Raw genomic sequence first — 13,911 nt, 5'->3', positions numbered from 1 at the left:
AGGGATCGGATTCAAATCCAGGTATAAAGAGATGCTTCACTGAAAGCGTGTAAAAATAAAGGCTAGCTGTAAAATCCCAGACTGACTGAGTGGTTCAGAGCTAGCTGTAACTTTCGCAGTTGGTCACAAAATACCTCAGCTGCTGATGAATGTTTCTTCAGAGAATTTCCATCATTCTTATCTGTGCAGACTGAGCTAAGAGTTTAACTCCTCATCTAATATTAGTTTAGTCTGTTTGACATTGAGTAGCCAAACAGATAGAAAGGATGTGAAAGATGGAGTGAAATTCAGTCAGATGTGAAGGGTACCATTGATTCTCTTTACTCCAACAGTCCGACTATACACTGACAGGAGACAAGTTTTTGAAATGTTATACTGAAGATATTTGTTTCATGCTTCCTCCGTTTTTCTCCTTCTATCCGCTTTTTGACACTTGAGCCACCAGTTGCTTTTCTGTGTTTCCTGAGTGATCTGATCTTTTAAGGGTCTCCGAAATGAGTATAACATGTGGGAGGTTGCCCATAAATCTAAGTAGCACGGTCAGTTTGCCACCTGTTTCCACAGGCTGGTGAGGTTCACTGAGAGTAGATGATCCCTAGCCTCATTCTTCCGGTCGCAATGCAGTGGAAATAGAAATACTTCTGTGTGGCTAAAGGGCGACAATACCTTTTTATGATAGTTACATTCTTAAAATGTATATTGGTTTTGACTCATTTCCTCCATCAACATTTTGGTTTCGCTTTCCTATGTTTGTAACACAAAACCGCTAAGTGACCATGAAAACTGGATGTGTCTGGGCCATTCCTGCTAATAAGACAACTCCAAGGAACACTCAACCACAGCGATCCCTTCACTGTTTACACTGATATCCACTTCAGACACACAAAACCCATAGTTTCAGATGCTGTTAATGAATATTGCTGTTTTAAATCTCATCCAATGACCAAAAAAGTTCCCTCTGCAATCCTCTGGCCTTCCGGACAATGTAGTGTTTTCATTCACAGCGGTCCTCGAATTTCTGAAAATGTCAGTGTGTCTCTGAAGGAGTGTTTCTATGTAGGGGGATTTAGAGGAGGTATTGTCTTTATCAGCAGCCATTTTTTGGCCTGTAGCTCTACTTCAGTTACACAAGTGCAAAGGAGGTTTGTTATAAATGGACTAATTCAGGTTACAAAACGTTCTAGATCTAATTTTGGAGCAGTTAAAACAGGATAATCGTGATGTTCTGTAAGGGCCGTTTAAATCTAAAGTATGTGATTTCAATAAGGGCTTGTTATTCTATTGGATCCTAACAGAGTATGTTTACATGCATCACTGTGGCTTCCAAATGCAGTAAATCTATTTAACTACCTATATAAAATGTTTCTTCCACAATTTAAAGAAGAAAGCTGCAAGTAGGATTCAGTACACATTCTTCTTTGCAAGACATCTGTGTTGAATGTTGTGGAATAAGGTCAGAGTGTAGTTTGATGCAGTGGTCCAGAAGTACAAAACAGCAGCAGTTGGTCCTCGGCAGGACCAGGCCTCTCCAGCCTTCTGTGCGCTGCTTCCTGTCAGGATGTGGATATGGTTCCCCCACACAGAATTTGATCCCCAGGCAGATGTGCTGCTCTAGCAGTCAGGCATGGCAGTACAGTATGTGTGTGTCTGTGTGTGTTTGTGTAATAGTTGTTCATGTGCACAATTTGAATATATCTGCCTTGTAAGATTTGGAGGCTTAAGACACATTTTTGTGCGTTAAAGGATAACTATAGACTGTAGAAATACTACATTTAATATTTAAGAATCTTAACTTCTGCATCCTGACCTTCCCCAATTCATGAACACAGAATAACATTGTGGTTAACAAGAAAAACTGTTTAGAAATTCAAGATTATATCAACATTAAACATACCTGGCTTTACGGTATAACAACCTTGAACAACTTTGTGAAAGAAACACTGGCAGAGGAAATATTGTGGGGTGAAATGACATATTGTGGCTGAAGTCTCTCAGTATGTCTGTAATGGAGCCCAACATTAGTCAGTGGCTTGTGGCTTCTTCCAGTAAGTCCCGACCACATGGATAAATAGACGAACAGTGAGATGAACTGATGACCTTTGTGGATAGACAATGTTAAAAAAAACACATCTCTAACTTCACAGGAGCAGGAATAGAGAAGATTGAGATAGTGTGTTGGGATGACGGCCACACACAGACACCACACTGTGTTGAGTGCTAAGCCTGGGTTTAATCACATGCGAGCCTCCATGCTATGTGTGTTTGAACGAGCATATGTGTTGTATATCATTTGATGCATGTTTCTTTTGTTGCTGTTAGGTTGAAATACTGTGATTGTAACAACAATATTCACAAAGTGACACAGAGACATAAAAAAAACATTGAGAGAACAAAATGTTTCTTACCTATTCATATGCAGAATCATCAATGCGTTATTGTGATTGTGATTTTTCTTTTAGTCTCAAAATCTCAGTGGACAATTTAATTTTTTTTCCTTCATGATGTGTGTGTCTCTCTGTTCTTGGCATTTTTGGGAAAAAATCTGAAGTCCATGTGTCTGTGTCTGCTGTGTATTTTGTTGTGGATATAGCAACTCTCCGCTGTATTCACACCCCTATGGAAGGTTTCCTCTGTGCAAACATTGTGAATCCCTGAAAGTTGAGCTAGATTTCTTCAGGCGGGATTGGGACACAATGTGGAGCGGGGTCTGTGGCAGACAGGTGCCCCTTCCATACATTTGTTGTGCCATTATTGCTGCATGTAATGGGAGTGACCAACTCATTCCTCCACAAAAGTAGCCTGGTCACGGCTGGTAAATGCAGAACAGGTTGCTGCACCGTGGAAACGGATGACCTGATGTGGGTGTAGCATCAGAGACAGAGGAGAGAGTGTGGAATGTGCTCCTCAGACGTGTGTGTGTGTGTGTGTGTGTGTGTGTGTGTGTGTGTGTGTGTGTGTGTGTGTGTGTGTGTGTGTGTGTGTGTGTGTGTGTGTGTGTGTGTGTGTGTGTGTGTGTGTGTGTGTGTGTGTGTGTGTGTGTGTGTGTGTATTGTGTGCACATGTGTATGAGTGTCTCGTGTGGCAGAGTCCTTTGAAGCCTGTAGGGGGTTAAGAGGGATGAGGGTGGGGTGGTAGGGTGGAGGAGGATGTATGGCCCCTTTGCAGGTTGGTTTTGACCCCCTCAGGGTCAGAGTGCACTCTGAAGACACTGGGGAAGATGTCTCCTTTGAGGAGGTGATTTATAATGGCCACCTGGAGTAACTTATCTCCCTTTTATCTCTCATGTCCTCCACTCTGTTTGTGATGAACAGCCTGTGTGAAGGTCTCTGTTGTGCTGTGAAGTCGGCTCCTTGTGAGCCAACCATGTTTATCGTAACACTTAATGCAGTGATTACATTTTCCTGGACTTCAAATTCCCTAATCAACATTTCTCTTCTAACATATCATTTGTAATGGCAGTAATTCTATTATGCATTGATTTCCAGTCATCTCTTGATGGAAAAATGAAAAAACTAATATTTTAATTGTATATACATTGATTCCCGGTGTCCGCTTTTGGTTCTGTGTATTTCTATTTCTAATGCATGGAACAAATCCAGAGTGGCCGTGAACACTGTGAATATTTGTTAGGAATTCAATTCAGTGGTTGATAGAGAACGGTACACTTATATACACACAGAGATATTAAGCTACAAATTCAAGGAAAAAATTGGCTGCAAAGTTTCAATTAAAAGAATGTCAAGGTCTCACAGCATATTATCCTCATGAATCATCGCTGGCACTTGTTCTAAAAACAATCCAAGTATCCTCCTTATCATTGCACATCCTTTATTCAAGTACTGCCTTATTAAAATTTAAATTTAAAAGTTATAAAAACCCTATGGTCATGAAGGATGGGTCATGACCGAAAGAAGGAGATCGCGGATACAAGCGGCCGAAATGGGATTTCTCCGCAGGGTGGCTGGCATCTCCCTTAGGGATAAGGTGAGAAGTTCAGTCATCCGGGAGGGACTCGGAGTAGAACCGCTGCTCCTTCGCGTTGAAAGGAGCCAGTTGAGGTGGTTCGGGCACCTAGTGAGGATGCCACCTGGGCGCTTCCCTAGGGAGGTGTTCCAGGCACGTCCAGCTGGGAAGAGACCGAGAGGTAGACCTAGGACTAGGTGGAGGGATTATATCTCTTCGCTGGCCTGGGAGCGCCTTGGAATCCCCCAGTCAGAGCTGGTTGATGTGGCCAGGGAAAGAAAAGTTCGGGGCTCTCTGCTGGAGCTGTTACCTCCACGACCCTGATGGAAAAGCGGGAGAAAGAGAAAGAAAAACTATAATCTTGTAGGTTTTGCAAATGTTATGGCCCCCTGTCTATGCTACAAACTGCTTGTTTGGAAATAAAGTAGAATGTTTGCATGATGATAGAAGGATGGACTTATAATATATGGATTTAAATTATCTTTATAAAAGCAAACCCCATACATAGACCCTTAGAGAATCAGGAAAAACAACTGGATCTGGTGTGGACATTTCAATGTCAGTTTAGTTCCCATGTATCATACATTCTACAGTCATGATACTTTTGTCGCCACGGCAAACTTGACTGAATGTGAGTGAGAAGGAAGAAGGAAGTGTCACAGATTACAGTAATAATGTTCCAACAGAACTGAAAAGAGATGGCAAACAAGGTCATGAAGGCGGCACATGAACTTTCATCACTGACTCACAAACATTTGGAAAAGCTGAAGACAGTGGGTAGTTGCAGGGCCACTGACAGTGACAAGCTGTGACTGAAGGTGCTCCAGCTGCAGTTATTCACTATGTGTTACTTTCTTCAAGTGTGTGTGTAACTGTCTGTGTTTATGTTTGTGTGTGCTAGACTGACTCTTAGTATGTGTTCCTAGTTTGAGGAACAGCCTGTGGAATGTGTGGGGATGTAGATCAAATTTCGGGGTGACCTTGAGTGTGCGCTGCAAGTGTGTGTGCGTGCCTGCATTTGTGTGTGTTTGTAAGACGTAGACAAAAGAGAATGTGTGATGAGAAAAACAGACACATTTAAATCTATAAACTATGTATTTTTTGTAATATGCCTACATCTATAAATATATGTTTTAAGTTTATTTACTTGCATGGCCATCTTTTTAGTGTTACACATATACCTGTGTGATTTTCTCCCATCTCAATGTGGTGCTTTAGTTAAGGAAGAAAAGCCCACTGTTAGCAGTGCTAAGCATAACAAAGATGGCCTCTCGCTTACTGTAAGACTCCTGCTGGCTTTACATCTAATAGCCTCTTTAATAGTCTGTTGAGCACACACTGACTCTGTTGTAAACCTGCTGCTATACCAAGCATGACAACCCCCCCCCCCCCCCCCCCCCCCCCACACACACACACACACACACACACACACACACACACACACACACACACACACACAAAACTCTCTTTGGCAACAAGATAGTCCTGTGTTACCTAAAGAGCAATAACTACATGCAGTAAATGTATAATATATATGCTCTGCTAAATTTAAATGCTTAAACTTTAGACTAAGGCCCCTTTTGTCAATGCTTGGTGGACGCTGAACAAACATGACAGTAAATGATAATCAAGCTATCATAAAGAATAGTGTATGCATTTTATAGATAGAAAAATATATATTTATCCCAACTAACTCAATTATACTTTAAGTGTGTTGTTTTGGAAGATAGATACGATTGCCTATAAAGTACAAAAGGTTTGAACTGAGGCGAGAGGTGAAAATGCATTTACTGTTTTGTCAAGTCACACACTTTACTTTGAACATAAATGCTTATTATGTGTAGCACGTGGACATTAACTTGTTTTGTTAATACTGTGCAACAAGATAGTTTCTTCAACAAATTGACTTATTTTAGCTTCTCAGGTCAGCCCTTGATCATTTAGTGTTGCATCCTTAGACATATTCATTTTCCTTACCTTACCTCCACTTTCCTGGAACATTTCACTTGTCATTGCAGTGTCCCTGTTTTCTTGGCTCACTCACCACATTTTAATAGCTTTAAAAACAGAGCTGAGATGGGCAGAATTCATCTGAAAGCCGGAAGAGTTCATTAAACATTACATTTTTGTGTAGACAAACCAAGGCCACTGTGAGGGAGGACCGAACACCTCCACAAACCTCCCTGCAAAAAGAAAAGATAACACAGATAGTGTTGGAAGGACACATAGTAATAATAAAGAACAGCCTCTGTGTTTGTACTCTACCACACTCTGATTCAGCCTTTTCATCACAAAGTCCTGGACGATTTATAAATGCTTGTGATTGTTTTTTTACTATGCAAACTAACTCGAGATTTTCAAATCAGATTAATAATATATATTTTTTAAGTATTAATTATGGGATACTTTCTATGAGTTTTTAACGTTATGTTTATAATTATATAATATCATTATTTCTATGATATTTTAAGGCCATACGTATTTACGACTTTTTATACTCTGACCTTTTATTGATATTTTTATTATAAAACTTTACTATGACGTTTTTATATATGTTATGGCCTACTATGCTATCATTTTGTAAAACATTTTTTAACAGATATGCTTTGTGCACATTTTTGTGGCATACTATACAATAATTTATTTCTGACTTTTTACACGAGATAAACTCTATTATGAGCTTTGATTACATTTTCAAGATATTTTTGTGGCCTGCTATACTACAGACTTTCTTACAATCTACAGTTTTGTGATACAAATATTTTAATAAAGAGAGCAGAATAGGAAAGAGAGACAGGGGAAGCCATCCATCTGGTGTAGCACAACACATATCAGCTCTCTGACCACAGAGGTCTTCAGGGACCAGCTGCTGTCTGACCTGGTTTTATTCTCCACTGATAAAGGTCTTCAGTTACTTGATAGCAAAGATAAAGAAGGCTGCGCACACCACTGTGAATGCATAATAACAGTAGGCCTCTTTAATAAAACAGTTTACATTTTTTGACTATCAACATTATTATGTTATGTGTATTGTTTTCAAATTCAAATTCGTTTCACATTTTTCCTTAAAAATCAGCATTTCTTAAAGTTTAGTTTATAACCAAATCACTAAAGATGGACTCAGCTTTTTTTTCAAAGCATTACCTTGGAGTGATTTCAGTTCAGTGGCAGCAACAGTTAACACTTCAAGGCTGAGCAAGTTCAGAGCAATAATATTTATCCTCCCCTGGCTTATGTGAATACAGGTCTACTGTGTTACTGCACTTGGCTTGACTCTGCTTTGGTTCTGCGGTTCACTGCATCTGTTGCCTGCTGGAAATGTTATTTCTCCTCTCAGAAGATAAACACTAAATCATAATGTCATAATCCAGTAATCTAAATAATTTAAGTAGTAATGCTCTTTAGTAGTTTGACAAAAAACATCGAACTAATGCTATTTAGATAGAATCGGAGGATGAAACCCTCTTTATTAGTCACATACATGCACACAGCAGAGCACACACAGTGAAATTGGTCCTCTGCATTTAACCCATCCTAGTACTAGGAGCAGTGGGCAGCTATTGTGCAGCGCCCGGGGAGCAATGGGGAGGGGGGATTGGAGGTGTCCGGTGCCTTGCTCAAGGGCACCACAGCAGGGCCTAGGAGGTGAACTGGGACCTCTCCAAGTAGCAGTCCACTTTCCATATTTCAAGTCTGTTTGAGGACTTGAACCGGCGACCCTACAATTCCCAGTCCAAGCCCCTACTGACCGAGCCACTGCTGGAAATGTTTGAAAATGTATTTTGTATTTAAATTATTAGCATTATGCAGGAACAATGAATAAAAGGTGGTGGATTGTTAATATATGGGTTTTAAGAGTGAAAATCATCTTGATTTTCAAATCTGTTGAGTTTCAATTCTTCCATTGGTCATGAATATTGATTTATTAGAGAAAGACATAACATAAAGAAAACCATTAATTATATAGAAAGCTTTATAGTTTTGTATCGCGCCAAAATGGTAGATTGACTTTCTTTGATATAACAATAATGTCTAGCCGACTCGCATTCAAAAGTGATAACAAACACTTGAATACTTGCACTTAATACACACACACACACACACACACACACACACACACACACACACACACACACACACACACACACACACACACACACGAACACACCCGCACAAAGACTTATTATTGGTCAGTAGCGCTGTTCTGGTTCCAGACTTCATGCAGGTACATTGGGTTCAGTCCAGAACAGCGTGATTGGTTTTAGCTGCACATTTTCACACATATGGGAATTGCATTGCCATGGAAACGGTGCAGAGAATGGCAGAACTATATAGACTCTCTGGAAATGAGCAGAAATGTCGTTTGGATCCTTTGATTTATTCCATTTTAAATGTTCCTACGGTCGGTGTCATGAAGTTTTACCTCTTTGGCTTTCCTACAGCCTGAATACTGTCCAGATGTTTTGGCTAAGTCCAGTTTTTCTCTCCCTCTCTCTCTTTACAGCCAACATGTTGGACTCCATGCTGCCTAAGAACGGAGGGAAAAGGGGATCGGAGCGAAGGGTAGAGGACAGCCGCAGCACAGCCCAGTTTTCAGCTCAGAAGATGCTTTGGTGTCACTGCTACCACCACTGCACCGCAGACTCTGTCAACAACACATGCATGTACGGTGAAGCGCACACAATTCCATGCTCACTCAAACATGCACGCAGAATATATAAATGACTCTCTATTTAAGGCTATAAGAATGATGGATGATGATTGATTATAAAACAAATAAATGTTGACTTTATCTAACAATTCTAGACTTTCATTAGCCAAACCACTTGCATTATTTCATTTATGTGCATATGGAATTAGCTGTATGTAACATAAATATAGGTGGATCTAATTATGTCTCATAAAACATTTTTAATTCTGCATTTAGATTCAATAACATACCCGTAATGATGGATATACACTAATGATAAAAAGACGCCATTATCTCCATTTTGACAGGACTGATGGTTATTGCTTCACCATGGTTGAACAGGATGACGGGGGTCATGCGGTTGTCACTGCAGGTTGTTTGGGTCAAGCTGGCTCCGAGTTCCAGTGCAGGGTAAGGGAGCTGTATGAGTGTATGTATGTGCCTGCCTATATTTGCACTTGTCTTTGTATGTGTGTCCTCCTTCATTAGCAGTTGTTGAAGCTTTATGAGCTTTCCTTTACTCACCGCAGCTGTTTATGAGGCCTATTTAAATACAACATATCCAGCCCTTCATCAGTGGGAAAAAGCTTTGGTGTTGTAAAATGTTCTTATAAGGAATAAGTGTGGTTGTAAATACACACTACTCATTAGTGTTAACTGCATGTGTGTGTGTGTTTGATAGGACAAGTGGAATCCAGGTTGGAGGAGAGTTATCAAGTGTTGCGCAGATCAGGATTACTGCAACAGAGACTTGCATCCTACTCTTCCTCCACTCATCACAACAGGTAGACACACATTTGTTCACACAGGTTTTCACACATTGAAATCCTGGCCCACTTGAGGGCCTTTTACAGTGGACTCATTCAGGCCATGCTGGGTGGTGATGGGTAGTGACAGTTTAAACTGTTACAAACCACAGTGTGGTGCTGGAGTAAAGTGGCACATGCTGCTCCGGGGGGCAGCATGGGAGAAAAAGAGAGAGGCAGGTGAAACAGAGCCTGCAGCCTCGGCTTGTTCTCTCACCCTCTAATGAAAAGGACAGCCTCTCCCCAGGGCCTGCTTGAGTTTCTTGCCTCGGGACGGATGTGAGATATCTGTCCATCTGTTACTCCACAACACACCAACTCGCACGCACACACATTCCTTCTCTCTTTCGCTCCCTGTCTCTGTCACACAAACTCACTCTTTCGCTCTCACAAAGCCACACAGACATTTTGTTTTGACCTTCAAGCAAACAGCAACAAACTGATTAGGCAAGTCTGTTGTAGAGAAATAAATGACAATTATTTTTTGGTCTTATTTTCATAATTTTGACCATCTATGTTTATAAGCTATAATCAGACTGTACTGCCAAAAGATAATGACTGAGATTTGAGAAAAGGGCATCTTTTGCAACAACAAAGCAAATAAAGAGCTGTCAGGCAATCAGTGTTAAACAATAATAGATACTTATAACTGTAGCTAATATATTGTACACCTTTTGGGGGTAAGCTTAGTTGCTCCTTAATTGTTGATAAGATTCTGTCATTGCAGAGAGAACTATGAAGAGCTTAAAACGATTGAACTATGGTCCTACAATTTGCCTTCCATCCAAAAAATCTTTGACTTAACCCAGAGCTATTCTTTAACTCTATGAATATGCACGTCACTTTGCTATCAATGCAGTTTTTCTTTGTTCGAAAGTCCTTTCTTTTGTGTGTGTGTGTTTGTGCACACCATGAAGTCCCCCTGGGTTCCGAGCCTGTGTGTTTTTGTGTGTCTGATTGGCAGGAGCACGGCAGAAAGGCTAGAGTCCCAGAGCTGCTTTCGGCCTCTGGGGTTTCTTGAGCGATGTCAGAGTGACAGCTGATCTGTGGGATTCAGGAAGGGGATGTGATCGATCACACGCTGAGAGTGAGGCGGGAGGGGGGGGGGGGGGGGGGGGGGGGGGGGGGTTAGAGGGGGGAAGAAGAAAAGGAGCTTGTCCCAGCCAGGGAAAATTAGAAAGATATTAGAGCTGATAACATGAACAAAATGACACTACCTATTAATCAACTCACACTCAGGACAGGATTATTCTCATTTAGGGTTGGTAAAATAATAAAAATTAGATTAAAAAAGTGAAAGTAATATAAACATGTCTTCCTTTTTTTTTAGATTACGTTGACAGCAGTATCCAGTACATGGCTCTATTCACTTCAATCACAGTCTGCAGTATCATCCTTTGTCTCATCCTCGTCTTCTGTTACTTCAGGTAAGAATTGTAGACACATCTAATGAGTTTTCCACAACCTCCCAGTTGTTTGTTAGTAAACATTGCATCACTTTCTTGTGGCAGATATAAGCGGCAGGTGTCAAGACCACGCTACAGTATTGATCTGGAGCAGGAGGAGAACTACATCCCCCCTGGGGAGTCCTTGAAGGACCTGATGGAGCATTCACGCAGCATCGGGTCGGGCTCTGGGTCAGGACTCCCTCTACTGGTAAGAAAATACAAGTGCACATCTGGCTCAACATCACAGGCTCTAACCTCCAATAACTTTAATAAATTACTGCATTATTCTACAATTTCCCCTTGGGCTGGTTCTTATGCACAAAATCTATTTCAATGCCTTCATTAGGAATTGTATTTTTTTAATAATTTTTTATGAAACAGTCCAACTTTTCCTGTCAGTGTGAGGGTAAAACATAATAGAAAAGGCTGATCATATGACATACATGTATAATTATCTTTATCATATACATTTGTTTAAATTATTACCATACTTTTCCACATTGAGACAAATTTAACACAAATTAAATAAAGTGCTTTTCATGGTGGTGCAACTAATTACAAAAGCAACAGAAAAGAAATGTAGACATTTAGTAAGTTACTGTTATGATGGAAATACAATTACTAATATGAATATGTTTAATTCAATATATTTCTTAAGAGAAATGGCATAACAAATTAACATTATTTTTGCATTAATCTGTTGCCAGGTGCAACGCACTATCGCCAAGCAGATTCAGATGGTGAAGCAGATCGGAAAAGGGCGATACGGAGAGGTCTGGATGGGCAAGTGGAGAGGAGAGAGAGTGGCTGTTAAAGTCTTCTTCACCACCGAAGAAAACAGCTGGTTCAGAGAGACTGAAATATATCAGACGTTCTTAATGAGACATGACAATATATTAGGTGAGGTGACTTAAATAGTGTGTGAAAGAAAAGACATGAAAAGAAAGACTGTCTTAATTGTTGGTGTGTGTGTGTGTGTGTGTGTGTGTGTGTGTGTGTGTGTGTGTGTGTGTGTGTGTGTGTGTGTGTGTGTGTGTGTGTGTGTGTGTGTGTGTGTGTGTGTGTGTGTGTGTGTGTGTGTGTGTGTGTGTGTGTGTGTGTGTGTGTGTGTGTGTTGTGTGAAGATGAGGGCTTAAATTAAGGTAATCCTCCAGGGACAAGTCATAAAATGTTCCTCATGTTGTCCCAAATCGTTTCTGTTTTCTTTATCTTCGCACGCATTTCTTATATGTCACGTGTTTCCCCCAGGATTCATAGCAGCAGATATTAAAGGAACCGGCTCATGGACTCAGCTCTACCTTATCACAGACTACCATGAGAATGGATCTTTATACGATTACCTCAAGTCCAACACCTTAGACGTCAAGGCTCTGCTCAAACTGGCCTACTCGTCAATATCAGGCCTCTGTCACCTGCACACTGAGATATATGGCACACAGGGCAAACCGGCCATCGCACACAGAGACCTGAAGAGTAAAAACATCTTGGTAAAAAAAAATGGATTCTGTTGTATAGCAGACCTTGGACTAGCGGTCAAGTTTAACAGGTAAAATATATATTTTGGACTTTTAAATACCTTTTACTATAGTTTAAGACATTTTCTGAAATATCTCCCTTTATTTATGTTTCTCCTCCCTCTCTTAGTGACACCAATGAGGTGGATATCCCTCCTAATCTACGAGTTGGTACGAAGCGATACATGCCGCCTGAAGTGTTGGAAGAAACCCTGAACAGGACTTACTTCCAGTCTTTTATAATGGCTGATATGTATAGTTTTGGCCTCATCGTTTGGGAGATGGCGCGACGTTGCATCTCTGGAGGTCAGGAAAACAAAACCATTTAAAAAACTTTTTTAATCATGATATATTCCTAAATGTTTTCTTGATGATTTTACTAATTCCCACATGAATCTGTTTATCCTGAAGGCATTGTGGAGGAGTATCAGCTGCCCTATCATGACCTTGTGCCCACTGATCCGTCCTATGAGGACATGATAGAAGTTGTCTGCATTAAGAAACAAAGACCTTCATTTGCTAACCGCTGGACAAGTGATGAGGTATTCTGAATGTTTATCTTTACCACTTTCAAACATTTTAAATGTAATGTGTTTTAAAGGCTTTATAAATGTTGGTAAATTATATATATGCATGTTTTATACAGAAGAAAAAAACCTAAAAAGAACACTTTTGTTTGCCAGCTTGTAACAAAATTTCTTTGGTTTATAACAAAAAGTCATTAGTTATTAATATCAATAACTAATATGTGGTTAATAAAATCATTAGAGTGAATTTTATAAGAAAAACATTGGTCTTAAAAAATCCTTATAATTAATAATAAATCAGTAATGAATCCATGTATTACAACCTTTTTTTAAAGTATTGATTTAATGACTATGTAAATGTGTGTCTTTAGTGTCTAAGGCAGATGGGAAAACTGATGTCCGAGTGCTGGGCTCACAACCCGGCCCCTCGCCTCACGGCCCTGAGGGTGAAGAAGACCCTAGCAAAGATGTTAGAGACCCAAGACATCAAACTGTGACAGAGAGTGAAGATCTCATCACCAGAGACTTGTCACTGCCACTGGCACAGCACCACTTACAGTGGGGCAAAAAAGTATTTAGTCAGCCACCAATTGTGCAAGTTCTCCCATTTAAAAAGATGAGAGAGGCCTGTACTTTTTATCATAGGTATACCTCAACTATGAGAGACAAAATGAGAAAAACAAATCCAGAAAATCATATTGTAGGATTTTTAATGAATTTGTTTTCAAATTATTGTGGAAAATAAGTATTTGGTCAATAACAAAAGTTCATCTCAATACTTTGTTATATACCCTTTGTTGGCAATGACAGAGGTCAAACGTTTTCTGTAAGTCTTCACAAGGTTTTCACACACTGTTGCTGGTATTTTGGCCCATTCCTCCATGCAGATCTCCTCTAAAGCAGTGATGTTTTGGGGCTGTCGCTGGGCAACACGGACTTTCAACTCTCTCCAAAGATTTTCTA

At 40.2% G+C, this 13,911-nt stretch overlaps 1 protein-coding gene across 1 annotated transcript in view; it reads left to right on the top strand.

Moving 5' to 3' along the window:
* bmpr1bb (bone morphogenetic protein receptor, type IBb) overlaps positions 1-13,554 on the top strand; it is a 45,437-nt gene extending 31,883 nt beyond the window's left edge. The window contains exons 5-14 of the mRNA XM_063889616.1: positions 8,468-8,627; positions 8,962-9,064; positions 9,336-9,438; positions 10,790-10,886; positions 10,971-11,115; positions 11,615-11,807; positions 12,156-12,453; positions 12,552-12,727; positions 12,833-12,963; positions 13,320-13,554. Coding sequence (XP_063745686.1) covers positions 8,468-8,627; positions 8,962-9,064; positions 9,336-9,438; positions 10,790-10,886; positions 10,971-11,115; positions 11,615-11,807; positions 12,156-12,453; positions 12,552-12,727; positions 12,833-12,963; positions 13,320-13,445 — 1,532 coding nt within the window. The 3' untranslated portion in view covers positions 13,446-13,554. The remainder of the gene's footprint in view (positions 1-8,467; positions 8,628-8,961; positions 9,065-9,335; positions 9,439-10,789; positions 10,887-10,970; positions 11,116-11,614; positions 11,808-12,155; positions 12,454-12,551; positions 12,728-12,832; positions 12,964-13,319) is intronic.
* Positions 13,555-13,911: the final 357 nt, after the last annotated feature.

This window comes from Eleginops maclovinus, chromosome 8 (assembly GCF_036324505.1).
Source record: "Eleginops maclovinus isolate JMC-PN-2008 ecotype Puerto Natales chromosome 8, JC_Emac_rtc_rv5, whole genome shotgun sequence".
NCBI classification, from domain to species: Eukaryota; Metazoa; Chordata; class Actinopteri; order Perciformes; family Eleginopidae; genus Eleginops; species Eleginops maclovinus.
The sequence above is the reverse complement of the archived record's forward strand: the minus strand, read 5'-3'. Positions and strand labels throughout refer to the sequence as shown.